This window comes from Varanus komodoensis, unplaced genomic scaffold, assembly GCF_004798865.1.
Source record: "Varanus komodoensis strain SLA01 unplaced genomic scaffold, ASM479886v1 scaffold16, whole genome shotgun sequence".
Classification (NCBI taxonomy): Eukaryota; Metazoa; Chordata; class Lepidosauria; order Squamata; family Varanidae; genus Varanus; species Varanus komodoensis.
In genome coordinates this window covers 1822299-1848699 of record NW_025335468.1, presented here as the reverse complement: position 1 = coordinate 1848699, position 26401 = coordinate 1822299, and the positions used below count along the sequence as shown (strand labels likewise).

Here is a 26401-nt window from a genome sequence, read left to right as displayed (position 1 = left end):
ATTTGTAAAAAAACAAAAAAGCAAAACCAGAGAACAGCCTACCCCCACATCCTAGCAGAAAAACTCATAGTCCCCTCAGTTTGCCTTCTCTTCATCAGCTGTGAGCTCACTGGTTTCCATGATCACTTCCATGAGTCCCACCAAGTCTCCTTCTGCTAGGGAGATGCCAGAATCGTTGGGTGATGAGGTGGCTGCCTTTCGCTGATCCTTCGGCTGATAAGCATTGATGGCGCCTCCACTTCCAGTGTCTCTTGGCATCCCAGATCCTGCTGGAGGATCCTGCTCCTTGCCTCCAGGGGACGCCTCTGAGGGAGGGGCAACGACAGCATTAGCTTTGCTCAGATGGGCTCTCTCAAGCACTGGGGATGTCAGTGGTGTGAATGGAAAGAACGTGGCAGGGCCGTTGCTGCTTGGGGTCCTGTTGCCATAGCTGGGAAGGAAACTGGTGTGGTCTGCGTTTGGAGTGGCTGTGCTGTCTGGAGTTGGCCGGGGCTGCCAATGGCCTTTCAGACTGTTCAGGCTCTTGCAATTGGTCTGCATCTCAGAGCTTGGGGACTCGGCAAAGAAAGGGAACTTGAGACTTGCTGAGTCCCCTGAGGATAGAGGCCCTCCTGGACTTCCAAGGGGAGAAGTCTCCTTTGATCGATGGGCTGTGTTTCTTGCCTGCTCTTCGACAGTTACTGCCAAGGAGTCTGAAGCTTGGCTTTTCTCTGTTGGCCAAACAAAACTTTCCCGAGTTCCTGAACCAAGGGAGTTCTCACTCCTGTCCATATCATTCGCTTTGCAAGGCGACTGATTGGCAGCATGGTCCCTCACGGAGGTGGGACAGGCAGTGATACTAGAGAGAGCAGGGGGCTTCTTGCGGCCTTGTCGCCTGGATGGGAAGTTCATGGGGATGGAGCTGATGGGTGTTTGTGGAGCACTGTAGAAGCCAGGCCTCTCATAGAATGGCGTCGACATGAAGGCATCGAACTCCCTCAGCTTTCTGGCTGCATTGTCCAGATCCTGGGGGCTGAAGCCCAGCGAGGAGCAGTCTCCTCTTTGCTGGTTAATACTGGTGGGGCTCCCAGGTTTTCCCACATCTGGGTAAACATAGCAAGGGGAAGGAGGCAAGTTCTCATTCCTCCGACGCATGAGGTTCATCCTCGACGACCTGGTAAAACTGGGGGACTGGACATTCAAGAAGCGGCTGATGTGGCCCAGCAGTGGTGTTGAGTGGTTGGCTTCCTCGTTCTCTTTAATCTGCTCCAGGGGCTGGAACTCCATCTCTTCTTTCTGCATGCTAGAGAAGGGAAGCAAGACATTGCATGAGCTGAGCGCCAACTTACAGGGGCAGGGCAGTGTTTTGGAGAGCCTTTGTGGGTCGGAGGGACATCCTTGGTTAGCCCCTTCATTCAGTATTGCCCTCCCTGGTTCAGGAGGGCCTACCTCCTCCTCGTTGCACCTGTCATCAGCTGCTGCACCGCTGTGGCACTGCCGTCACCTGCTCACCAGGCAGCGAAAGCAACAGGCGACGGCAGCGGTGGCATCCCCTCAATGCTGTTATTGCCAGTCATCTAAGTTAGTGGGCCGAAAGGTGCAGGCACTGGGCGGCAGCAGCAAGGATGGGGATGTCCTCCACCCTTGTTGGGCCTTTGGCTATGCCAACCCTTGGTACTAGCCCTGACTCTGTCGCAGTAGAAACTCCTCTGCACTTGTTCATGTAAACAATTCTACTTTCATTGTTGGCTGGCCAGTGCTGGCCCAAGGCATTTTGCTGCATGAGACAGCCTAGCAAATGGCCCCCTCCACACTCATTCTCTCTGTCTGTCAGTTTTATATTCTCTCCCCCACTTTTTTTTACAACAAACTCAAAGTGGATGACATCATGCTCCTCTTCCTGCTCTCAATCTTATCCCCACAACAACAGCCCTGAGAGGCTGGGACTGGCCCAGAGTCACCCAGTTGGCTCCATGGCTTGAGGAAGGACTAGAGCCAGGATCGCCTGAGTCCCAGCCCACACTCTTAACCACTACACCACCCTAGCTCTCTACTTTCACCTCCAAAAAAAGAACCTCAGAGCAAGCTACAGCTGTGAAATATACATAAGATAATACCAAATCCCCCCAGATACACAGAAGGATACATCTTATAAAACTAAGGCAAGGGGCCTAGCAGAACCTAGTTATTCTGACCCCGAGGCAGGCAGTTTTACAAGCTCCACCGCAGTAAAATAAAACAACAATAATGCATTAAGGTGCAATCTGATAGCCTCCAGTCATTGTTGTGGGGGCACAGAATTAGGTGAAGCTTCAGCTCCAGGGTCCTGCCACCACACAGCTGTGGCTCCAGGCGCCAAGCCCTATTTTATTTACGTATTTACGTACATATATTTATACACTGCCTATAATTGCCAAGGCCTTCCTAGGCAGCTTACAATGCAAGCCCCACCTCCCTGCTTCAGAGTGGATGCAGAAAGCACCACAGCAGCTGCTGCCCTGAGGTTGCAAATGGGCCTCTGGGGACAGGAAAAAGGGTGGTACAGGCAAGACAAGGCAGTGAGGGGGCTTATGCTGTCCCCTGCTGGTGTCCCAGCCTCTTCCCCTCTCCCTCCCTCCGCTTCCTCAAGGCCAGGGGTCCTCAAACTAAGGCCCGGGAGCCGGAGCCGGCCCGCCATGCCCATTTATCCAGCCCGCCATGCACGTTTGGACCCACCGCGTGCGCGCCCACACTCACACCTGCCGCTGCCCACCTCACCCCGTGGGCGGTTTGCTCGCTCGGAGAAAACGATTTCCAAGTGAGCAAGCCGCTGTCTCGTGCGCCCACCTCGTGGCACGTGCCCACCCCCACCTCGCCTCCCCTCCCCTCACCGCGTGCACCCGCGCACGCCTCACATTGCCTTGCCTCGCCTCGTTGCGCGCCCTGCTCTCGCCTCAGTGCGCGTGCCCGCACGTCCTGCCCTGCCCCCACGCTGGCCCACATGCCCCACTGGCACTGCCTTTCCAGGCCACCAAAACCTGCCTTCTCAAGGCAACAGAGATTATCACAACCACGGCTTGCTCTGAGCCCCTGACTTGAGGAATGCATGGGCATCTGCAGAGAGGGTGTCGCACTGCACCTTGAGTAGAGAGAATTTGCTGCCCTGGCATGATGGTCAGAATCAGTTGCCTGATCATGGCCCCTTCACTCTGCTTATGGTCAGGCTGACCCAGCTCAGTGTAGCTGCACACAGGGTCTTACGGCACAAAAGCAGCAAATCAAAACCTTGCACGAAAAAGCCAACCTCTGTGAGAAGTTGCTTGTCTTCCCCCGGGACCTATAGCACAGTCCTTGGGTTCATCCACCTCAGGGATGATGAGGCTGAGGTGTGGATCAATGGCTCATCCACTGCTTGGGATACCGCCCTTCCCATACCGCCCGTGCCTTGATAACCCTGGGAGGTAATAGGCATTCGCTTTGGTGCCCGCAAACTGCAAGGTGAGGCTCTGTGGAGCTTAAGAGAAGGGTGGAGATTGGCAGCATGTCACAAACAATCTGGCTATATGACGCTCGGATGATCCGCTCGGATGATCATTGAGGTATTCCTGGAAGCCATAATAACAGCAAGAAAAAGCTTTGCAACACGTCAAAACAGCCAAGTGATACACATGAGTAGGTGTTGATCTACAAAGTCCGGTGGTATTAGCGCTGAAGGAATGTTAATCCTCTATTGTGAGCACATTCTCTGAATCTGCATCCTTCTGAGACCAAAATGGCCCCACCCATGCACAAGATTGGGGGTGGGGTGGGGGGGGAGTCCAACTAGAGGGAAAAGCCCTGAGCAACTCAGTGAGGAATGTTCTCAATTCAATAGATATGCAATTTTGACTGTTTTTATGTAAGACAGAGTGAATGGGATGGAGTAGCCAGGACTGGATGGAACCCTGAACAGGAACATTTTATTCTGCAAATTTTTGTTCCAGGTTTCATTAATTTTACTATTAGCAAAGCTCCCCACCGATATGACATTATAAAATCTACCATAATTTTGTCAGTAGCTTCCAGAGGTGAGGGCCTACATTTTTAGATGCATTTCCTGGATCAGAAGAGCTCTCCGTTCTACTTTTATATGCTTCCACATAGCCGGAAGTGCCTGATTCTGTCAGGTTTGGATGGGTGACTTGAGTGTATGAGCCTATGATTATTGTTGTAAACTGTTCAGACAGCTTTGGCTGTGAATGGCATAGAAATGCAGTGGTGATGCTGGTGGTGGTTGTTTTAGGTCGGTTTACTTGCCTGATGTCAAAGGTTGAGCCAAGAAAAGATGGCCGCTTGTATTCTGCAGTTGCTGCTGTATAGGGAGGCTGTGGGTCTGATTCGTTCCAGTATGGATCCTTCTGCAGGATGGGCAGGTCCTGGTGCATTTCATCCACAGCCATCAGGGAGACCTACAGGAGATGATGGACATGTCAGATGCAGTAATGTTGTGAATGTGTTTGCTCTTATTTTTCCATTGCTGAGAAAGCATCTAGTTCTAATAATTTTGGGTCTGTTCCAATTTAAGAAACTAAATGATTGTGACTTTTTCCTCTTTTTCAGTTCAGCATGCTGAAGCGTTTATGATAATGGACTGGCATCCTAAGGCAGCCGTTACCATGCCTTGCAAGTGCCTTGATAAGATGGAGATGGAAATATGGGAGGAGAGTTTTAGGCAGGCAGCAAAAATGAGATTTCTTGAGCCTGTAGTGGGCTTAGAGCATGGGTCCTGAAACTATGGCCCGCGGGCTGGATCCGGCCCGCCATGCCAATTCATCCGGCCTGCCATAGCTCACCACGCGCATGTCAAGATCCTGGCTTGCTCGCAAGGAGATCATTTTGGACTCACTTGGAGAAAAGGATCTCCTGGCGAGCAAGCTGGAGCAAGCAACCCGGAGTCCAAGACCTTGAGGCACCGGCTTGCTCGCAGGGAGATAGTTTTGGACTTGTTGGGAAAAAATTATCTCTGCGCAGGCATGCCTCTGCCTTTCTGCATGTGCGTAATGTGCGCACCGGCCCGCACCCCCCACCCGCACCACCTTGGTGGCCCGCGCCCATTGCTGGGACCTTTCAACTAGCCCCCTATTCAAAAAGTTTGAGGACCCCTGGCTTAGATCATGGCTGAGTGGTTCACAATTTGTGCAGGCTTGCATAAGAAGGAGCCATAATAGAATTAGTTGTTTTTGATGTGTAGGACACAGCATGAGCTTATGAATGGCAGGCAATAATCAAAGTGCAAGAAATACAGCATGAGGAAACTCAGAGAGAAATGAGCATGGGAGGCATCCGGTCCAAAGTTTCAGAATTTAGAAATGATCTAGGTATAGAATGAAATGGAAAAGTCATGTGCTGAAATACTGATGTTAGAAGCACACTAGCCCTTATTGATAATGGAGCAGCAGGCAAAGACAGGCATGTGCTTGACTGGAAGACTAGTACCATGCTATGATTCTCATTTTCAGAGCTATGGTTATTGAACTTTGAATGGTTACCAAACAGCTGAGGTAGAATTGTGGCAATGAACAGACACTTAATCCAGTCGGAATTCAGTTCAGATCTGTACTCTGTTCCATCAAAATGTGTTCTGAGAACCTCTGAGGGCTGCCCCACCATTCCTGTCACAGCAGCCCTGCAATTTACCTGCAGATTTCTATCAATGAGCCAGTTAGTTTCAAAGTCGTCATCATCCTCCCCAAATGGATTGATGAGCTGTTCAGCAACCTGTGAAGCAATATCAGCGGTATAAGGATAACCCAAATACAGTTCCAGATTTGTGAGGCTGATGCAGTTGGGCCGAGAAAATGGATTTCACTATTATATTTAAATCAAGGTTCCCTTGTCTAGTCAGTGGGATAAAAGGATAAGAAATAGAGGAACAGAGCAGAGCAAAGGGAGCTGGGACTTCATCGAGAAGGGGCATATCCATGGATTTGCTTGCTATGTATAGCCTTCCAGCAGGATCCCATCTTAGTGCCTTTTTAAAAAGAGAACAGTGCTCACTTCTGGATATTGGAGCCTATCTGGGGGAAAAGCTCCTGGTGGGATGGAGTGCAGAGGTAAGAGCTGCAACTGGTGGAGAGGATGCAGCATGTCCCACTTGCAAGCCCCTTTCAAGCACCTTCCTTCTTGTCCCCTCCCCCATGACTGCACATGGAAAAGAGCAGGCTCACGTTTACAATAAGGGGACTGCCACCACCGTGTAGTTTCGGCCTCACTGGCATCCTGCACCAGCAGGGGATTGGACCTGATGACCTTCTTGGCCCCTTCTGACCCTACTATTCTATGGTTCTATGATCATTATTAGACCAGGGGATTTTAACCTCCATACACCCAAGAGCCAGATTTTATTTCAAAGGAATTTTTGGATGCTGCATTCCAATGGTGTCTAAGGCTGGAGGCAAAAGCAGCAGGCCCAAAATACCAACATATTTTAACTTAAAGCTTTTCTTGCCACTAACCAAACCTTAGGAGATGCATTTCAAACTTTTAGAATGGAGAAAACATGCAAATACCAAGAACCACTGGCCAGTGGTTGAGGGAAAGCATAAGGATCAAGGAAGAAGTCATGACCATTGGTAGAACTCTGCCCCAAGTAGGCAAGATTTGGGCCCCAGATGTGAGGTCCCTCCCCTATAATCTAATGTATGAAACAGCTTTGGGATCAGCACTTTAGCCTTGGCTATGCAAGAAGAAACTGATTCCATGGTGAGAGATCCTGGAAATCCATTTTCTTTCCTTTGAACTGACCTTGAGCCAGCCAGCATAGAAGAAAAACTGCAGGAAGGTGAACACAGGCACATAGAGGTCCATCTCATGGCCAGGATATTTCTTTGCTGGGTCCAGGAACTGCCGACCAATTAAACAAGCCAGGAAGAAGCTGTAAACAGCTATTGTGACCACCTTGGAGAAAGAGACTCTGTTAGGGCCTGCTGAGATGCTTTGGCTTACTGGAGGTGGTGATGGTGGTGCAGCCACTGCTGAGCCATGACTCACTCCAGAAAGCACTTCTGTAATGTTTCCATTCTCCATGCTTGAGCCACTAACCCAGAAGTGGGGAGCCTGCAGTCTCCACTACCTGCCACCAAAATTTGCAGTGCCAGCAGTGAAAACATTAGCTGGTTGCTGCCCAAATCCGTCAGTGAACCAAATGCTAACGTGGCCAAATGCAGCCTTTAAAACAACGATTTTGGCTCTTTTAGACTTTTTGTGTGTTTTCCTGATAAAATTTGGCAACGAATTGTGGGTGTTTGCAGCTGTCACTGAACTTAGCAGCTTGGTAGCAGGAGCATAGGCTGTGGGAGAGGTGTAGGGGGACAAAAAGTTTTCTCAGACTCCCAAATTTGCCTGCCCAAAGAATAAAACTCTTTCCCCCCAAGAATACAAGGGTGTCACATGAAGCCTGTGCATGCAAGGGGCTTTGCAAACATCATGTGCACCTCTGCGTCAGAGATGTTTCAGGGATGGAGATCCATTCTAAACCATTCCCCACTACACCCATACAAACTCACTTTTTGTCCACATCCTCCAGCACTTGGGTATATACCTCATTCAAAAGAACTGCTATGCTCCAGTAGCAACCCTAGCAGCCAGCTCCCTTCCATCACGAGGAGATGGAAACATTTCTAGATAGGCCTAGGAGCAATAAAGCACAAAGAGAAAGCTGGGTTCTTCCCGCGTAAAAGAATCGTTGTCTGGAAAGCCCCAAAGAGTCCGAATAGCTCAGTTTCTGGCCTGCTTTTATATCCCTCCCTGCCCTCCTCAAAAGAGCTGCTCTGGGACTTCCTTCCCTACTGATGCTTTTAGGCTTTGAATTCGATAGTTCACTCTCTGATCCTTCTCTACCTTTGCACTGTAAAAGAGGAAGCTCTTCAGACGCAGACATGGATATTCCATATCATTTCTTCATTTGTGAGCTGAAATCTGGTTCAGAGTTTGGCTCATCTGAATATCCGTTGTCAGTATTCACTATCACTATGACTGTGAATAAATTGTATAGTATAATAAGCTATATAGTTTGCCTCTACTAGAAGACAGACTTCAGCACCAGCAATTTCCATGATTCTTTCATTAATAATCTAACAACCAAATGTGATCCTTTCAAGCAACAATAGTTTTTGTTTGGCTCAGTTTGGCTTGGGATCAGTATTTATGGCAAAGCTGATTTCTTGTGGAGAGGGAAAGGAAGGAGAAAACTGCTGCTGGTTTTGTTTTGTTTTAAATTTTAGGGCCAATTCATTATAGAAAATCCTTCTTCAGGGGCATATTTGCAACAAAGATATGCCTACATAAGGGGCCACAGGCGATAGAAATCACGAGTATGTGCTGTATTAGCAAATACTTGTTAAAAATTTGCCTCTAACAAGGATTCTCCAAAATGCCTTGGGCCTAAAATAAAAACTCCAGCAGATGGAGTTCTTTCCATTCCCTGTTCCTGTTTATAGTGCCATCTCACTTTTAGGCCGTGGGTGTTTGGGAAATTGGGCTATCCGGTCAAGAGGCATACTTGGCACTGTGGCTACCAGACTGCAATCCGGAGGTTACCCTTCTGCTCTTAAACTTAATGGGCCTCTCCCCTCCTCTGCTTGCCTCAGCAAGCAGAATTCCAGGTGGCCCACAGGGCAGGTGAGGCAAGGGAGTGAACAAAAGGATGGAGCTGGAATGGTGGAAGAAACCGCTGCTAACTTGTCGTTTGAGGAACAGTTCATTTAAGACACTGGGAGAACATCTCCAGCACCACCTGGCCACTCCGCCTTTCGCTATCTCTGATCTTGCTGGAGCTGATCCAGATCTCTGGCAACAGAGCTTTTGTTACAACGGGTGAAGCTCGCATAAACAATGCCTTCCCTGCACAACTGATACAGCCTGGGTTCATCACAACAGCCACGGTTATCAGGAAGGGTGCAAATGTTGCGGTTTCTGACTGGGCTGGTAGCCACTCAGGACAGTGCGTTGGCTTGCTGTTGGTTTTTGTGAAGTGTAAAGGCCACTGGAAGGTGCAGCAAGAAAGTGATGATAACAGCTCCTTACTGGGGCTGACCCGAGACATTTTGCCTGAGGCAAAGGACAAGAGGGTGCAGCCTCCCCTGTGCACACACACAAGCCAACCGGAGCTGCAGCTGCCCCTCACTTCAGCGCTGGTGGCAGGGCTGCGTCCCACACCACACTTGAGGGCAGCAGGCCTCTTAGCAGGCCCAGGGCAGTGGGGCAGGCTGTCCCTGTTCCTCAGTTGTCCTCAGCATAAGGTGGCCCATTGATACATGTCTTGTGTGGCTGAATCCTCCCTTTGAATTCAGCCCTGGTTATTTCCTGCTGTGTATGTTTGAGAGAGCCTATGGAGCAGCTTAAATTGGGCTCCTCCTCATCTACCAACTGTTTGTTTTTGGATTTATATCCTGCTTTTTTCCTACAAAGGGCTCAAGACAGCTTACAACATTCTCCTCCTCCATCTTATCCCCACAACAACAACCCTGTGAGGTAGATTGGGCTGAGAGTCTGTGACTGGCCCAAAGTCACCCAGTTGGCTCCATGGCTGAGCGGGGACTCGAACCCAGATCCTCTGAGTCCCAGTCCCATGCTCTTAACCACTACACCACACTGGCTCTCAACTGCTGGCTGGCTGGCTGGCTGCCCCAAGCCAAATCAGCTGACGCTGAAACACAGGTATGTGTGAGCATTGCTCAGGCGGTGGAAAGAATGGAGACATATCCTTCTCTCCTACTTCTGGTGGGCAGCCAGGTTAGACTTGTGGAACCAAAACAACACAAGATTTTGCAGTACCTGAAAGATCAACAAAATTATTCTGGGATAAGCTTTTACAGACTAAGGGCTGTTCTACATGAAGCTTTTAACCTGCCACTTTCCGGATTCTTTGTGGGACTAAGATCAGAACACTTACATTCCCCTCCCCCCCAGAGTTTTTCCTTTCATTGCCTGTCTAAAAGTTCTAAAACATAACCAACAGGTTGTGCTGTGGAACAGCAGAGTTACACAAATACAATAGGGTCTCACTCTACCATTTCTGGATAATATCAGACTTTACTCAATCAAAAACAATGGAAAATATTTCAAATAATGTGAGAGGCCTTGGAAGAGGATGAAGTCATGTAAAGTACTGAGAAACTACTGTGAGTGAGGAATCACAAGTGCACAACAAACATCTCAGATAGAAAGGCTCCATAACCAACTTCATTGTATGCATGCAACATGGAGAATTTCAGCTTTATATACTGTACATATAATGTTGGTAATAGAGGAAGAATGACAAATAGTGAAGACGGGAATTAAATGCAAAAAGTGACAACTATGTCATTAGCAATGGTCAGTCACCATAAAGTTGTTGCTGATAGCACAAATGCACTGGCACTGCTGTTATATGCTTGTATATGTGTCTCCGTAATATCCCATGCATCTGGTGAAGAGGGCTACATGGAAGCTAACACCAGAACACACTTGCTATTCTTTGAGGTGCCACAAGGCTCTTTGTTGTCTCCTCTCTTTTGTACTCTAGCCAGCATCCCAAGAAATCAAGGACCAAACCAGTTCCCATGGAGAAAACCTGTGGGGAGGGCTTTGCCCATCATCTTCCTTTGATCCTAGGTTTCTTATGCACCTCCCTTTAACTTTTATGATGCGCGGTGGGGGGGGGGGGACAGGACAGGAATCCTCTTTCTTTCCACTCTTAGATAACAGAGCATTATCTAAGGCTTAGCTAATGAGTCTCTGTGCCTAGGATTGCATAAGATAAGAGAGAGAGGAGGAAATTGGCACTGTCAGGTCTGCAGTTTGGGTGGAGCACAGTTGGTGTGCCTGCCGCAGAAAACCACCACCCTACTTACAGGCCCATCCCACCAAATACTGCAAAGTGTGTGCCAATAGCTGTGAAGCAGTTTTGCCAGGGCTCAGGCCCATGCGTGATCCAGGTGGTGTGGAACTGGCTGGCATGGCAGGTTTTGATATGTTTGAGAAGAAAGCAGCCATGTGCTCAGAGAAAATGGGCTCATAGGTCATTAATCATGAACATGGCCTGCCTTTTTATGCAGAAATGTGTCTAAGGTGCTTTGTGTATCTCCATGACATGTGTTCCCATTGCAATTTAAATCCACACTATCTTGCACACTAGATGTGTGTTGATGGGATCCTTAAATAAGGATTATATGGGGAGGTTGTGTAAGGTCTGGTTAAACATGAAGGGGTGCAGTAGGTTGTACAAGCAGTGCACCCACCTGTAACTGAGCTGGGGAAAGATCATGGAGAGATTCAAACGGAATGCGTTTATGTGCAGCTACATACGGACTTTAGGGACACAAGAAGGGCTACACTGGATCTGGCCAAGGCCTTGCCTAGTCCAGCAACCTGTTTCCTGCTCTGGCCAACCACATGCCTATGGGAGTATGAGATGCACATGCGTAAGGCACTTGTGCCCCCAGTAACGGCATCCAGAGGCATATTGTGGGTGCTTCCAGGCTGAGGTCTCCTAGTGCTCGCCAGCAGAAGGAACCGTGCCACACTTCTGGCATTTTTTCCTTAAGGGATTTTCTGCAGTAAGGAAAAGGATGGACAAGGTAATGGAAAAATGCAGGAGAGTTACAAGTGGAACACAATGACTTCTAGTCTCCCGATAAAATCCCATGAGTAAGGCAAGATAAAAACTTAATCTGGAAGCACACTGCCTCTGATAGTGGAGGCAATATAAGAGTCATCCCTACTAAGTTCCACTGATCACCTTCTCCAGCACGAATTAGTCTAATCCCCCCTGAGAGCTGCCCAAGTTGGTGGCTGTCATGATAGCCTGGTGTAGCAAATTCTTTAGCTTAACTCTGTGCTGTGTGAAGAAGTGCTTCCTTTCATCTGTCCTGAATTTCCCACCATTCAGCTTTGTGAGATCAGCCCTAGGTTATGGGAAAGGGTGAACCCGTCCCTCTCTGCTTTCTCTTCTCTATGCATAATTTTATTACCCAGTGTGATCGCCCCCTTGTTCCTAAATAAAGAAGCTGCAACTATTATAGCTTTTCTTCATAGAGGAACTGCTTTGGGCCCCTGCTGGTTTGGGTTTCACATTTCAATCAAATTGAAAAATCAGTGGAGGGCTCATGCTTAAGCGTGAGCTAAGAGAGCTGGTTGGGGCGTGCTGGCAGTTGCAGGCCTTCCATTGTCCACCTTTGCATAGGATTGCACCCTAAGTCTGCTTGTTTTCAAGGGGAGAATGCACACTACAATCCAGTTCTCACCTGAGTGTAAACCAATGGAATACTGATCCAGTCATAGCCATAGAGTCGCCCACACTGGCTGCGCAAGGTGTTCATTTCCTGAGGAAAGGAAAACATGTTTCAGTGAAGGAAAGGACTGTTGGCCACCGTACTTGCATTGCCTTTTGTAGTGAATGCTGCAATAAGCGAATCCCCACTTTTCAAACTCTCTCATATGTGGGCTTTCGTATTCAGCTATATGTGAATATACTAGATCCGCCAGAATGTTTAGTCTTACATCAAAGCATGAATTATGGGTGCTCTGTACCTGGTCCGTGCCAGATGGATTACAGGATCTGGCACAGAAATTGCTTTCTGGAAATGTAGTTTTTCAGCAATGCAAGTTTCCAACAATAACGATTCACAGGTTTGTGGCAGGATTTTTTGCATTTATGCATTTGAAGTACTCTGAATATTATGAATTGCACTTATTAAATGTAATCTTTGATTCCCTCTGTTCCTCTTTCCAGCAATCCCATGCTACCTGCAGAGGCCTTCATGAAATCACAGTGTGATACCCACAAGCACTCACGTTCAAGATGCCCTGCAGGAGTACACTGTCACGAATGCGTCCGTCATTACGTGCCTTCACTGCCAGGTTTGAAAACCACACACAGGGGATCCAGAACTTGTTATGGAGTGAGTTCAAACTGTCAAATTTCTTGTGTTCTTCCGGAGTCATGAGGCCTACACAGAAGAGAAGATGGAGAAAATTGGATAGGCAGTACAAGGGGATTTTGCCCTAAGCAGACTCATCCAGTTCATATTTTGTAGCAAGGATAAACCTGCTCTTGAAAATAATGGCTGGGTGCTCACAGCATTGAACTCTGGACCTGAAATTCCTGAATCTATAAAGCAATATTCATAACAAACACATAGCTATTATAACCAAATTAGAGATTAAAAGCTTTTCTAAACAAGGCTGTTTAATCCACTGCTCCTACTTCTGGTTACAATTTAAGACTGGAACTCTATAGAAGGTTATTTTCCTTCCCTGCCTTTCTGTACTTCCCTTTCTGCATAGCCCCTAGGTGATGCTTTGATAAGGGCAGAATAATGCAACTCCAATGGTGGGGATTTGTGCTTTGTTTAGTCTTGGCCAAAAATCTTAGATTTCCTTGCTGCCCCCCGCCCAAAAAAAAACAAAACAAAACAAAAAAAAAACCTAAACTAAACTAAAAAAACAAAGAACAGAAAGAGAAACAAAACTGGATTTTGATGGTGTAGTCTATATCACCTATAAACAAACCTAAGTCAGGAATGGTGTATGTACAGCCTCATTTAGAAATGTTCAGAATACTTTTCTTGGAAATGAAATGAGAGATAGATAGGGGTAGCATAGAAGACATTTGGCTAAGCTCATTTTTAATGCCCCTGGAAAGGCAAGGATACATGCAGGAGAGGCAACCATAGCACAGGGGCACAGAACCTCAAGTCTGAAGGCTTGTAGGAAGCTCAGCTGAGGTTCCCCAGATAGCTTTTCCTCCTTGCCAGCCCCAGCCCCTTTCCCCTGACCAACCCAGTCATTGTGTCTTTTCTTCCCTGTTCTAGAAAGTTGAAATGCCTTCCCTAAGGTTTAGTTCCCAGCACTAACAGCTTTGAGCAGCAAGATGCTGGTGTCTTGGGCCATGCCTGCTTGACTGTGGTCCAGCCACCACTAGAATGCAGCCCTGGAGTTTCTCCAATCCTGAGTTCAGTCCTTGGGCCGAAAGAACTTTGATAGCCTGCCTCAGCACAGGCAAAGTTGCAGTTGCTCACACAGGTGGCAATTGTGCATTATCTATGTATGCTCCACAATATATCCCAAGAATTTTAGAATTCTGCTCATTCTACAAATGATGCAGACAGTACACATTTGTGTATACTGACTTATTTAGGATGCCATTTTGCTTCTGCTGGCGATGAGCATTAACAGGAAGCGACAGGGTACTGAAGCTATGCTCCATCCTCCTTTGTCCCTTCTTCCTTCTGAGATTTTTTCAGGTATGGCCCACATAGTTGAAAGCCTAGCTTTGTTAGCATGAAGGCTAGACTGCTGCTTTCTTCTAATTTAAATGGAAAACAGATGTCCAAGGGATGCAGAATTCTCTACCTAATACATGTCCTGGTTCATAGGCTGCTTCTTTACCCATGGACTACAGCAACCCATGCTGGGGAAATGCTTCTTTGTGCCCCATGCAAGATCCCAGTGGGGCTCTCCCAGCGCTGCCAATTCCTTTATGTCCTGCCCTTTCCCCTCCCTTCTCAGGGCCATTCCCACAACAGAACTGGTGTGATTTCCCGCTAGATTCTGCTCACAGTTCCAGTGTTTGTGACCTCAGTGTTTGGTGGATGGGGAACCTCACTTCACATTTTCCCCCAGCTAGTTGAATTAGTGAACTGAAAGACTTCTATAACACTGGAAGCAAAGCCTCTCCTAACCCACTTTCAATTGTCTTAAGAAATATTGTCCCTGTCACCTCCCTGCAACCTGGTTGTGAGAAGCGGCTCTCAGAAGGAAGAAATGAGAAACAGGTTTCCTTTGAAAGAGCAGGCCTTTTAGTCTTCCCCAAATATTCTTTGAATGGTTTTGATACATATTTGTCTTTATACCAGAAGCAACTGGATTACACAACTACTGGTCCAGGCATTACCCTGCCTTATTCGCAGAATTTTAGGGAGGTTCTATACAATTCATCTTTTGCGCCAGCTTTCCCAACACCTCTTCCACCTTTTTCCTTACTGAAAAAAGCCCCTGTAAGGGGTGGGGGAGGAAGGAATTGCTGCAGAATGCCTCCAACTGAAAGGAACCTACGTGGCACAGAATACTGTCAGATCTTTCTTTTGTCAGCCGCTGTTCTTTATTTATCACACTGTTGCCCATCATGGAAAATTCCACTCTTCCACTTTTGAAAGAACTTGTTTCATCATCTCACCAAAAAAGAAAAGAGAAATGCCGAAAGTAGAACAAGACATGGCCACTAGATAGGGCCACAGTGTTAGAAACAGCACCAGGGGGAGACATTCCATTTCTCCTTTGTCTGTCAGTCCGGATGGACGTGAAAGTATCTCCACAAGAACCATGCAAGTATCATGCAATTCCCTACTCAGCATAGAGCTCAATGCTTGCTTTTCTGTACAGGCATTTATCATGGACTCATCATTCTTATTCATGATCTTTTATGGGTTCTTTAGGGGGCATCATAGAATCACAGATCATAGAAGAGTAGAGTTGGAAGGGGCCAGGAAGTTCATCGAGTCCAACCCCCTGCTGTTGCAGGACACCAGTTTACACCATCCCACTCAGATGGCTGTCCAGTTTCTTTCTGAATGTCTCTAGTGTGGGAGAGCCCAGCACCTGTCTGGGCAGCTGGTTCCACTGTCGTACTGCTCTGGCAGTGAGGAAGCTTTTCCTGATGTCCAGCCTGGATCTGAGTTGTTGCAACTTGAACTGATTATTCCGTACCCTACACTCTGGCATCAGCAAGAAGAGAAATTGGCCTTCCTCTTTGTGACAGCCTTTGAGGTAGTTATAGAGGGATATCATGTCCCCCCTCAGTCTTCTCTTCTGAAGGTTGAACATGCCCAGTTCTCTGTCTCTCCCCATACAGCAATGTTTCCAAACCCTGGATCATTTTTGTTGCCCTGCTCTGGACCCTTTCTAATTTTTCTGCATCTTTCTTAAAGCTTGGTGCCCAGAACTTGACTTACAGTATTCCAGATGGGGTCTGACTAGTGAGGAGTATAGGGGAACTATTGCATGATTTGGAAGTAATACTTCTATTAATGCATCCCTAAATACCATTTGCCCTTTTTGCAGTTGCATTGCATTGTTGGCTCATATTTAGCCTGCTGTCCACAATAACTCCAAGGCCTTTTTCTTTTCCAGTTCTGTTGAGCCACATATTCTCCATCTTGTATCGATGCATTTGCTTTCTTTTCCCTAGGTGGAGGACTTGGCTGTTGTCCTTACTGAAACTCATTTTGTTGCTTTCAGTCCAGCATTTGAGTTTATCAAGATTGCCCTGGAACTTCATTCTGTCTTCTAGGGTATTTGCTATTCCACCCAGTTTTGTATCATCTGCAGATCTGATTATTGTTCCTTGTACTTCCTCATCTAAATCATTAATAAAGATGCTAAAGAACTCTGTGCCCAGGACTGAACCCCGTGGCACCCCACTAGTTCCCTCCCTCCAGTTTGAGAAGGTGCCGTTGATGAGCATTCCTTAGCAGCCAATTTTTGATTCACTAAACAGTTTTTCTATCTAGCCAACATTTGCTAATTTGCTTATCAGAATATCATGTGGCAGTATATCAAAAGCTTTGCTGTAGTCAAGGTAGATTATGTCCAAAGTATTTCTGTTGTCCATTTGGGAGGTTACCCAGTCAAAAAATTAAATTAAATTAAATTAGACTGTCAGGATCATTGATAAATCCATGTTGGCTTTTATTAATCACTGCATTTTCCTTCAAGTGCTTGCAGATTAATTTTTTAAATAATTTGCTCCAGAATTTTCCAGGGATTGATGTCAGATTAACTGGTCTGTAGTTCCCAGGTTCATTTTCCCCCCATTTTTTGAAGATGGGGACAGTGCGAGCCCTTCTCTAGTCAACTGGCACGTCTCCTGTTTTCCATGATTTGTTGAAGATGATTTACAGTGGTTCTGAGAGTTCCTCTGGTAGCTGTTTTATGACTCTGGGATGGAGTTCATTGGGCCCTGGAGATTTGAACATATTTATTCCATCTAGATATTCCTTGACTATTTGCCTGTCAGTGTTGGACTGCCATCCCTCACTTTGTCCCTCCTCTTTGTTCTAGATCTTCCTGTGGGAGAAGACTGAGGCAAAGTAGGAATTGAGCACCTCTGTCTTCTCCTTGTTGTCTTTTATCACTTTGCTATCCACTTTAAGTAGTTGGACATCTTTCTCTTTCATATGTCTTTTGTTTTGGACATATCTGAAGAAGGTTTTCCTGTTGTTTTAGCATCCCCCACTAGTCTCAATTAATTTCCTGTTTCAGCCTTCCTGATGCCACCCCTGTAATTCAGTGCTATTTGTTAACATTCTTCCTTTTTGGCCCAGCCCTCCTTCCACCTCCTGTACATGTTCTTTTTTCCTTTCTTTCAGGCTGTCACTTAACTTTTTGTGAAGCCACATGGGCTTCCTCTGTTGTCTTCTACATTTTTTCTTGTTGAAAGTATCTGTAGTTGTGCTTGGAGAATCTTCTTTTTCAAGATTTCCCACCCTCCTTGGACTCCTTTTTCCTTAAGAGTAAGTTGTCAAGGCCCCTCACTTATCATTGTTCTGAGTTTGCAAGAAAGTTGGCTTTCTTGAAATCCAGGGCATGTGCTTGACTGCAGTTAAGTTTTGTCCCCTTTATAATTGAGAATTCAAGTATTTCACGGTCACCTTTCCTAGGGTTCCCATGGTCACTATTTTGTCAAGTAGGTCATCCCTGTTAGTTAGCATTAAATCGAGGAGAGCCATTCCACTTCTACCTTCCTCTACCTTCTGCTGGAGGAAGTTGTCAGCAATGCAAGATAGACATCTCTTGGAGGACCATGTTTGGCAGGAATTTTCTCCAAGCATATATCAGGGAAATCAAAGTCCCCCGTGATGCGCTTCCATCATTCTTCTTAGAATGGCAAGTTGCTTTTTGAAGGCTGCATCCTTGTCCTCTTTTTGACTGCGTGGTTGTTCTGGTTTCTTGCTTCCTGGGAGCTTGGCTGCTTGTATCCCAGAGGCCCTAGACCTTTATCTGCTCAGCTAAGAGTCAGGAACCAGCAGCATCATTAACCTCCACTTTCACTTCAGCTTGCTAAAGCAATATGGGGGCATCATTTTATTTATTTATTTAGGAGATTTATATGCCGCCACATTCGCCGAAGCCGCCCCATTTTAAGCTGAAATGTTCTGTACCTTTGATGGAAAGTAGTGAAAATTAACCAGCACCCCACTCAGCAGAATGAGCAAGAAGCCCCACAACACAGCAGGATTGGCTTCCTGCATTGTAAAGCAAATGAGCCAATATAGATTTTAGCATTCCTAACCACTGAGCACCCCATGAGACCACAGTCTAAAATGGCCTAACTACTGTACTGAGCAGTCCTGAGCAACCCTGGACATCAGGGTTACCTTCTGTGGAGCAGCTGCAAAACAAAAGAGGAAGATAAGAATCTTTCAGGCCATAGTACTCATTGCACTGTCCCAAACCATTGTGAGAGGCAAGGCTGGCGGCCAGCAGTGCTCTGGCTGAGATGGAGAGATTTAAGGAGTGATGGTGGAAAGGCAGCAGCAACAGAGCTAAGTGTGAGCTCATGCAGAAGGTAACCCTGGACATCAGGGTTACCTTCTGTGGAGCAGCTGCAAAACAAAAGAGGAAGATAAGAATCTTTCAGGCCATAGTACTCATTGCACTGTCCCAAACCATTGTGAGAGGCAAGGCTGGCGGCCAGCAGTGCTCTGGCTGAGATGGAGAGATTTAAGGAGTGATGGTGGAAAGGCAGCAGCAACAGAGCTAAGTGTGAGCTCATGCAGAAGGTAACTCTGGCTTCAGGGCTGTGGCAAAGCACTCCCTTACTGCTTTACTGTGCAGCCTGGGCACCCCCAGGCATGTTGGGCTTCATCCTCAGCCAGTCTGGTCATTAGCCATGATCTTGTTTTCCTATGATCTGCTTTCAAAAGAAACCAGGCATAGATAATCACTGTACCCTGGGACTTCTAACCACTCAGAGGAGCAAGAACAGTCTCTGGATAGGTCCCAGAACAATTGCAACTGGACCAAAGGGTTGAATTCACAGACTTCATAGACTGAGAGCCCTTGTAGTGAAAGGGTTAGAATGTCAAACCAGCTGTGCAGACACTCAGCTTCAAATCCCTGCTTGGCCATAAAGCTCACTGCTTGCTTTTCTGTGTAGGCATTTATCACATGCTCATCATTCCTATTCATGGTTATTTGTGGGTTCTTTAGAGGGAATCATTAGCCTCCACTTTCACACCTGTGTCTAGCTGCTTGTAGCTGTTTCAGCAAGATTTTCCCAGAGCAGGGAAATATGGCATTCAATTGTGAAAGTGGGGGTTTCACTTGTGCATTTGTGTTATTTCACTAGACCACAGTGCCATCTAGAGGTCTTGTAATGGGAAAGCAGGAAAGGAAATGCTCTCCTTGTCTTTGGAGCCCAGTTCTGCTGCACAACTGAAAGCAGATATGGTGGATTCACAGCCCCGTGTAGAAAAGCTGTACAAAACCTTAGTCCTCTTACTGTCTTTCAATTTACCTTATTTCACAGGGGTGCTGTGAGTATAAAACAGGGTGGGGAGGGGAACCACGTATGCCGCCATCAGCTCTTTGGAGAAAAGGTAGAATGGACATGTAATAAGTAAATAAAACTGCCCACTCTCCCCACCCCTCCACTTTTGGCATCTCGATAAGCTTTTGGGTTCCCGTGAGCATCCTCATTTGGGACACTATGGAGTGCACCTTTGTCCTTGCAGGTCATTGTGGCGATGGCTCATACCTGCTGTCACAACGTGTTCTATGCTGGGAAAGCGCTTGAAGACGGCTGTGCTGACGGAGCGCAAGATCAGCACATTCAAAAGGTTGGTGTAGCGCATCAGTGTGCGCCGTAGGAGGCGCCCGTACTCGTCCTTCCCATCCACGCTGCTTGAGACCAGGTTCATAATGCGATCGGGCCATGGGATGCTCTCGTACTGCCCCCACCAGCGGGACACCACTAAGGTAACATAGAACCCTGTAGCAGAAATGGGACAGGTAGTCAGAGCAAAAGGACTCTTGGTTGCTTGTAGACACATGCCCAGCCTTTATTTTTGAGATTGCCCTGCTTGCGTGGTTGGTATTCTCACAGCAAAGGGCCCAAATCTGTCCTCAGAGCAAATGATAAAAGCAACCGAGATGTGTATATTTATCTCAGCAGAATTTGGCAGGGGGTGGTAGAAGCAAGGAGAGTGGAGTGAAGAAACCTGCACACACGGATGCTGCGCCACCCCCTCACAGCACCGCCAGAAGCCCTGATTAACAAGCATTTTTGTTTTCAGCTTTTACAAGATGCCGCCTCCACATTTTCCATGTTTCTTTTGTGACCACATGAACTAGCAACTCCTTTTAAAAGAAGAAAAGCTGTAAAAACTCGAGTATCTCCTTGACTCTGGATGATTCAAATTCTCAGCAACTTGACACAAAAGGTTGACTTTAAGAGAGAGACTGATGGCGGGCTTGCTCTGCTGGGGTTATGGCTGCCCCTGTGAGATGCAGGCTGATAGTGCACTTACCCACATATTGTCTGAATGTGCACTACAATCTCTTGCAGCCTTCTCAGCCTGTGGTAGGGAAACTACCCCCAAAAAAGCCTACCATGAAGCTGCCAACAAGAATGTCAAAAGGCCTCTTGGGGTTTTTACCCACCCCTCAGAGAAGTTCTTTCTGCCACATGTTATGGGAAAGGAAGAAGTATTATTCAGAATTGGGCCATATTTCCTTGTCGTGAAGAGCAAACGCCTTGTGTTGTAATGGTTAACAATATCCCATGTCAGGGGCTGCTGCCTTGGCAGTAAGAACAGATCCACTATCTTTATGTCGAGAACGACTATGCTATTCATAGTTACAGTGTTTTGAGATGTTTTCATAGCCTGGAGATAAAAAATACTGACAAATGCAAAGCTGTTGCAAAGATGCCAGACATTGCATTTATGCAATAGGAAAGAGAGGCATAAATCTTTCATCATCAACAACACAATCATCTTAATATGCTCTGCCTTGTGGACTTTTTATGGGAGCAGCTATACATATCTAGTTTCTAGTGAAACTGATGTGATCTGAACCCAATGGAGTGGGATGGGTAGAAACAGGGCTAGTCCAACTAGTAAGCAAAATGAGGTTGCCCCTCTAAGTAACAGTTATGGGGCTCTTTTAAAGGGCAGCAAACAACCAATTACAGGCAGTCCCCATACTTATGAACAAACTGCCATGCAGCCTATTTTTTTTAATTACAGATAGTCCTCAGGTTAAGAACAAGTTCCATTCCTAAGAATGTCCTTAAATCAAATTTGTACATAAGTCGGATCACATGAATAAGCCAAATGTTTGCCTTAGTATATTTTACCTTTCCATGCATAAAAAGCACTTAAGAAATACTTCCATATTCACTAAAACATATTAAACAGCTGTGACTATCTCGAGCAAAAAGCCATGAAGAGATGTAGCGAATCTCTATCTCTTAAAAAAAAAGCCATGAATATCTCAAGGAAACTAGGGACTGAATGCATCCCTTAGTTCCCTAGAGATATTCACAGTTTTTGTGAGAGATATTCATATAGGGTTTATGGCAGTCCACACATTCAAAGTATGGGTTATTCATACCTGGACATTCATAACTCAGGGACTACCTATATTGCAGAAAATAATTTCCCTAGAGAAAGAGGAAGTGAAAGGAGAGAGGGGGAGATCTCCAGACCATGCCTTCCTTCCCTACCCATCTAGAAAGGGAAATTTCTCTGGTATTTCCTTGCTGCAAAGAGGAGGCTCTGGTGAGATTGTGGGGAGGGCCTAGAGATATTTGCAATTTTTCAACTTTCATGGAGGGCCTGTTCCCCTAACCCGCACGAATGTGGAGGGCTGACCACATACAATCTGACTTACGAATTTCTGTTTTCTCAGGAACGGAACTTGTTAACCTGGGGGCTTCCCTAATTTGACAGATTATTATGTTTTTATTAGTGCAGGAGAGAATGGGGACACCATTTTGCATTTGCTGATTGACTTTGATTGGCCCTTGCTAGAAATGTACAACCCCAGTGAAAGAAATGGAGCTGCAGCTTTGCACTACATTTGCATTCCTTACCTAGCACAAAGGACACAGGGATCAGCTCAGCATAGCTGTTACAGTACAGAGCCAATTTCTCGAACATCAGCCTTTGGTTCTCATCCAGAGTAAACCTAGAAAGGACATATATAATAGCAGGATACTTACAGTTTCAGAACAGTAAGGGAGATTCCGCCTTGATGGGAACTGAGAAAATATTCATTGCTCTGAGGAGACTTCAGCTCTAAGGACCTTCCTTCAGCTTTTTTGTTTTCTTTCCGCACAAGGCAACTAATGCACGCTTGTTTTCAAATGTTCTTGTATGCAGCCCCGATGTCTTCCCACAGTGTAGCACTTTGTTGTGTGGATATCACTTTTCCCCTCTTGATTACTCAAAGTACAGTACTTTGTATTGGCAGGAAATATAACCTTAACCAAAGGCAGTGCATTTGTCCATTGTTTATTTCATGGAACATATTTGAGCACAAACTTTAGGCAGCACTCATTTGTCATTAGCTGCAAGCCACACCATTCTGTCCACTCATACCTGCACCTTTTAATGATTTTTTTATATGTTGTGCTCAGTGAATGTTCTATGGCTGCATGTTCCCTTCAGGGCCACCATCCATAGAAACAAAGATACATAGAAACATAGGAACAGAGCGAGTCAGAAGGGACCTCCCGGGCCATCTAGTCTGACCTCCAGCACCAGCCGGCTCGCTCACGACATGCCCACCATGTGGACGTCCAGCCTATCCTTGAACACCCGCACCGATGGGGCCTCAACGACCTCTCGTGGAAGCCCATTCCACACCCTCGGGGTCCTGACTGTCAGGAAGTGCTTCCTGGCATCCAAACGAAACTTGGCTCCCTGAGCTTTGCTCTGTTCGAGCGCATCCTGCCTTCCTCTGCAGGGGAGAACAGGTCTCTACCCATCTCCATGTGACATCCTCTCACATACCTGTATGTCGCCAACATATTCCCTCTCAGTCTCCTCTTCTGCAGGCTGAAGAGACCCAGTTCCCTCAGTCTTGCCTCATACGGCATCCCCTGCAAACCGGCCACCAACCTTGTGGCCCTACGCTGCACTGACTCCAGCCTGGCTATATCCTTTCTGTAATGAGGGGCCCAAAACTGAACACAATACTCCAATTGCGGGCGCACCAGAGTCGTGTAGAGTGGTAGTAATACCTCTCTTGAGGGACTGATAAGGCCTCATCCCTTGTCTGTGTCCCTTAGCTGCGGCCTGGGCTGTCTGGAGACTCCCTTCCCTGAGACACAGAGGTTTGATTGTTTGTTTTTTTGTTTTTGTTTGTGCTGTGCTTTGTTTTTCTTCCAATTTAAATTTAAGTTTATTTTATCCTTGTGTGTGTGTGCAAGTGGGTTTTTGTCTGGTAGAACTGGGCGAGTGAGAGGAACTGCAGGACAAACAATGCAGGGGACCAAGGTAAGGTCTCGGAAGGGATACCAATGGCAGACCAGGAGATGGCCTTGGCGGGAGTCACGGGTGTTGCTGTGGCCCCGCCTGTCCGCTTCCTTCTGGCTGCTCTAGCCTCTCTGGCCCCGCCCCCTTCCTCTCTGCTGCTCCTGGCCCTCTGCTCCCCTGCCCAGCTCCTGCCCAGCTCCTACTGTGCATTCGCCAGTCCCCTGGCTGCTCAGCACTCGCTCCCAGCCTGTGCCTCTGCTGCTCTGCCAAGAGGCCAGAGCCAAAGTTTCTGATAGTTCACATCAGGGACCCTCCATCTGGAAGGATCCTGAATGTTTTGAGAACTTATTTTCTTTGATGTATTTTGTTTGCAGAAAAGTTCTCAAATGCTCGATGATTGTTCGCCTGATATTTAAAATACAAATATTTTAACTACTTGTGTTTAGAAATAGGGATGGACACTGCTTACAGAGCCAGGCAGGACATGTTTTTCATCCCCTCTTTCAATTGTAGCTTTTCTACACAAAGCTACTAACTGCTGTATCTTTTTATTTTTTTGGTTCAGGCTAGAAATGAGTCCTCAGCTTCTGCTTTCCTGCTATTCTGCTTCCAGGTCCTGCTGTGCTCTTGTGGAATAGCAGAATTACACAAGTAGTCCTTTCAGAAGTAATACCCCATTTTCCCAGTTCTAAAATTCTGTGAAAGGGCTTTAAACAAACCAAAGTTAAATGGGGGGATCCTATCAGTGTCTTTAAAACTATAAACAAGCATGAATAAGGAACCACGGTACACAAAAAACTCTTGATTAGAAAAGCTCTGAGTTCATTTACAAGCAGTTATATGGGGTGCACTTGCTCAGCTAGCCTGCATGGGGAGACCACTGGGAAAAGTACTGTGGTGCTCTCCGCATCTTGTCCTGCCTCTGGCCTCCTGGCTGGAGTGTTCCTTGCCTCCTGCTGTTTAAATGGCTCCTACGTACTTGTTGTTTGGACATTTTGGGTGGAGTGGGGAAGCATGTTTTGCTTGGAACTAGAGCTGTACACAAATGGCATCTCAACATTTTCCATTCTATTTGTAGACAGAGGTGGAGTGGGGAAAGGGATTTCTTCGGATTAAGAGAAATCCTGCAATCATTTCTCCCAGGTAGGGTTGACAATTGGCAGGGGTTGTAGCAGGTTTTCCTCGGATGTGTGTGAGCACGCAAGTGCTCTGCTGCTGCAAACAGAAGCAGCATCAGCCGCTCTGGCAACCTGGCCCCCTTTTTGCATCCTTGACAATGCAGGTGTGGGGGGGACAGCATGGGGTGCCAGCTTCAGGGAACAGGTGGAACTACCGCTGTGCCAAGATCTGCTCCTTGCTTTCCAGAAAGTCCAGTCTCTCTCTCTCAGCTCCCATGTATCTACCTCATTCACAAAGCATTTCATAATCAATTTTGATTTTGTTTTGGTGGTGTTTTTGAGCTCACCGAATCACTGTGATGTGACTGAGGGTGCCGGCTTTTATTTTTCTATTACATGCCTCTCCATTACTTTACAGCCTCCAGGCTGTCAGCACGTCCTAGTCTGAAAAAGCCCCCTCAGGGGAAAGCAGCATCATATGGTGCCTTTCCCGGGCTATAATTGACATGTGGGAAACCTGCAAAACTACAGGCTGCCAGAGATATACTTGTACAGCAAAGGGCCGGGCCCTCACACTCGCCCCTCGGCCACATGAGAAATCAAGCAAGCACACAGACTCTGAACCAACCCATGAGGACTTTTCTGAAACTTCCTCTTAGCTTTGAATTTCTTTCAGGAGCAACTTCTTTTCTATCAAATGGAAGGAAAATGGTTTGGGGGAAATGTGAGGAAAATCTCAGCAGACCATTAATTCAAAGGACCTGCCACCCCGAGGTAGAATTGCTCAAAACCAAGTCATTTATTGGCCACAATCATTCGCCTGTTAGTGTGCTGTGCCCACCCTGCACTAGCCTTCCTCAGCCTGGCTCCCTCCGGGTGTGCTGGACGGCTCTCACGGCAGCCAGCCAGCTCTACGTGGGGATGCCCTTGAAGACGGTCCAGATACTTCAATTGGTTTAGAATAGAGCTGCCAGGCTGCTGACGGGGACGGGGCGTTATGTTCACATGACTCCAGTTCTCCATCAGCTTCACTGGCTCCCCATTGAAGTCCGGGCCCAATTCAAGGTGTTGGTGATGACCTATAAAGCCCTAAACGGCTTGGGACCTGGTTACCTGAAGGAGTGCTTACATCCATATATGCCCGCCCACCCCTTGAGATCTGCGGGAGCGGCCCTTCTCTGGGAACCCTCCGTGAAAGAAATTAGGAGGGTAGGTACTCGGAAGAGGGTTTTCTCTGCGGTGGCGCCTAAGTTATGGAATGCGCTCCTCAGAGAGGTCCACCTGGCGCCATTGTTATTTGTTTTTCGGCGCCAGGCGAAGACCTTTTTATTTAAGTGGCATTTTAATTGTTAATATTATTGGATTTTATCTGGCCAGGGTGACTTATTTTATATTGTTATTTTTGCATTTTAACTTAATGTTTGTATTTTTTAATTTAATGTTATAATTATTTTTTAACTTAACGTTGTAAGCCGCCCCGAGGCTTCGGCGAATGTGGCGGCATAAAAATGTTTAAATAAATAAATAAATAAATGAATGAATGAATGAATGAATGAATGGCAATGATGCCGGCAGAGCCTACACAGGGCCGGTTGTGGTGCACCTGCAGGGATTGTTGAGAAAGGCCCTAAAGAAACCTCTCTGGCTTGGATGGAATGTAGATGCTCACCTGTAGATGAGGCTGATGCTGAAGTAGAAAGAGACGAAGATTAAGAACTCGCAGTAGAGGAGTTTGTAGATGCTGCCTTTCCATCGCAGCAGCAGCTGTGAGAAGGTGCCCAGGCGTGCGTCAGCAACACGGTATGTGTATGTCACTGTCAT

The 26401-nt window shown here is 46.8% G+C and overlaps 1 protein-coding gene across 1 annotated transcript; it reads right to left on the bottom strand.

Moving 5' to 3' along the window:
• Positions 1-75: 75 nt before the first annotated feature.
• On the bottom strand, positions 76-26401 carry BEST1 (bestrophin 1). The gene is made up of 9 exons (XM_044426052.1): positions 26250-26401; positions 22076-22170; positions 19736-19969; positions 12772-12926; positions 12222-12299; positions 6742-6894; positions 5635-5715; positions 4255-4406; positions 76-1282 (listed from the first exon to the last, which is right to left on the bottom strand). The coding sequence occupies exons 1-9, from the start codon at positions 26399-26401 to the stop codon at positions 76-78; spliced, it is 2307 nt and encodes a 768-aa protein (XP_044281987.1).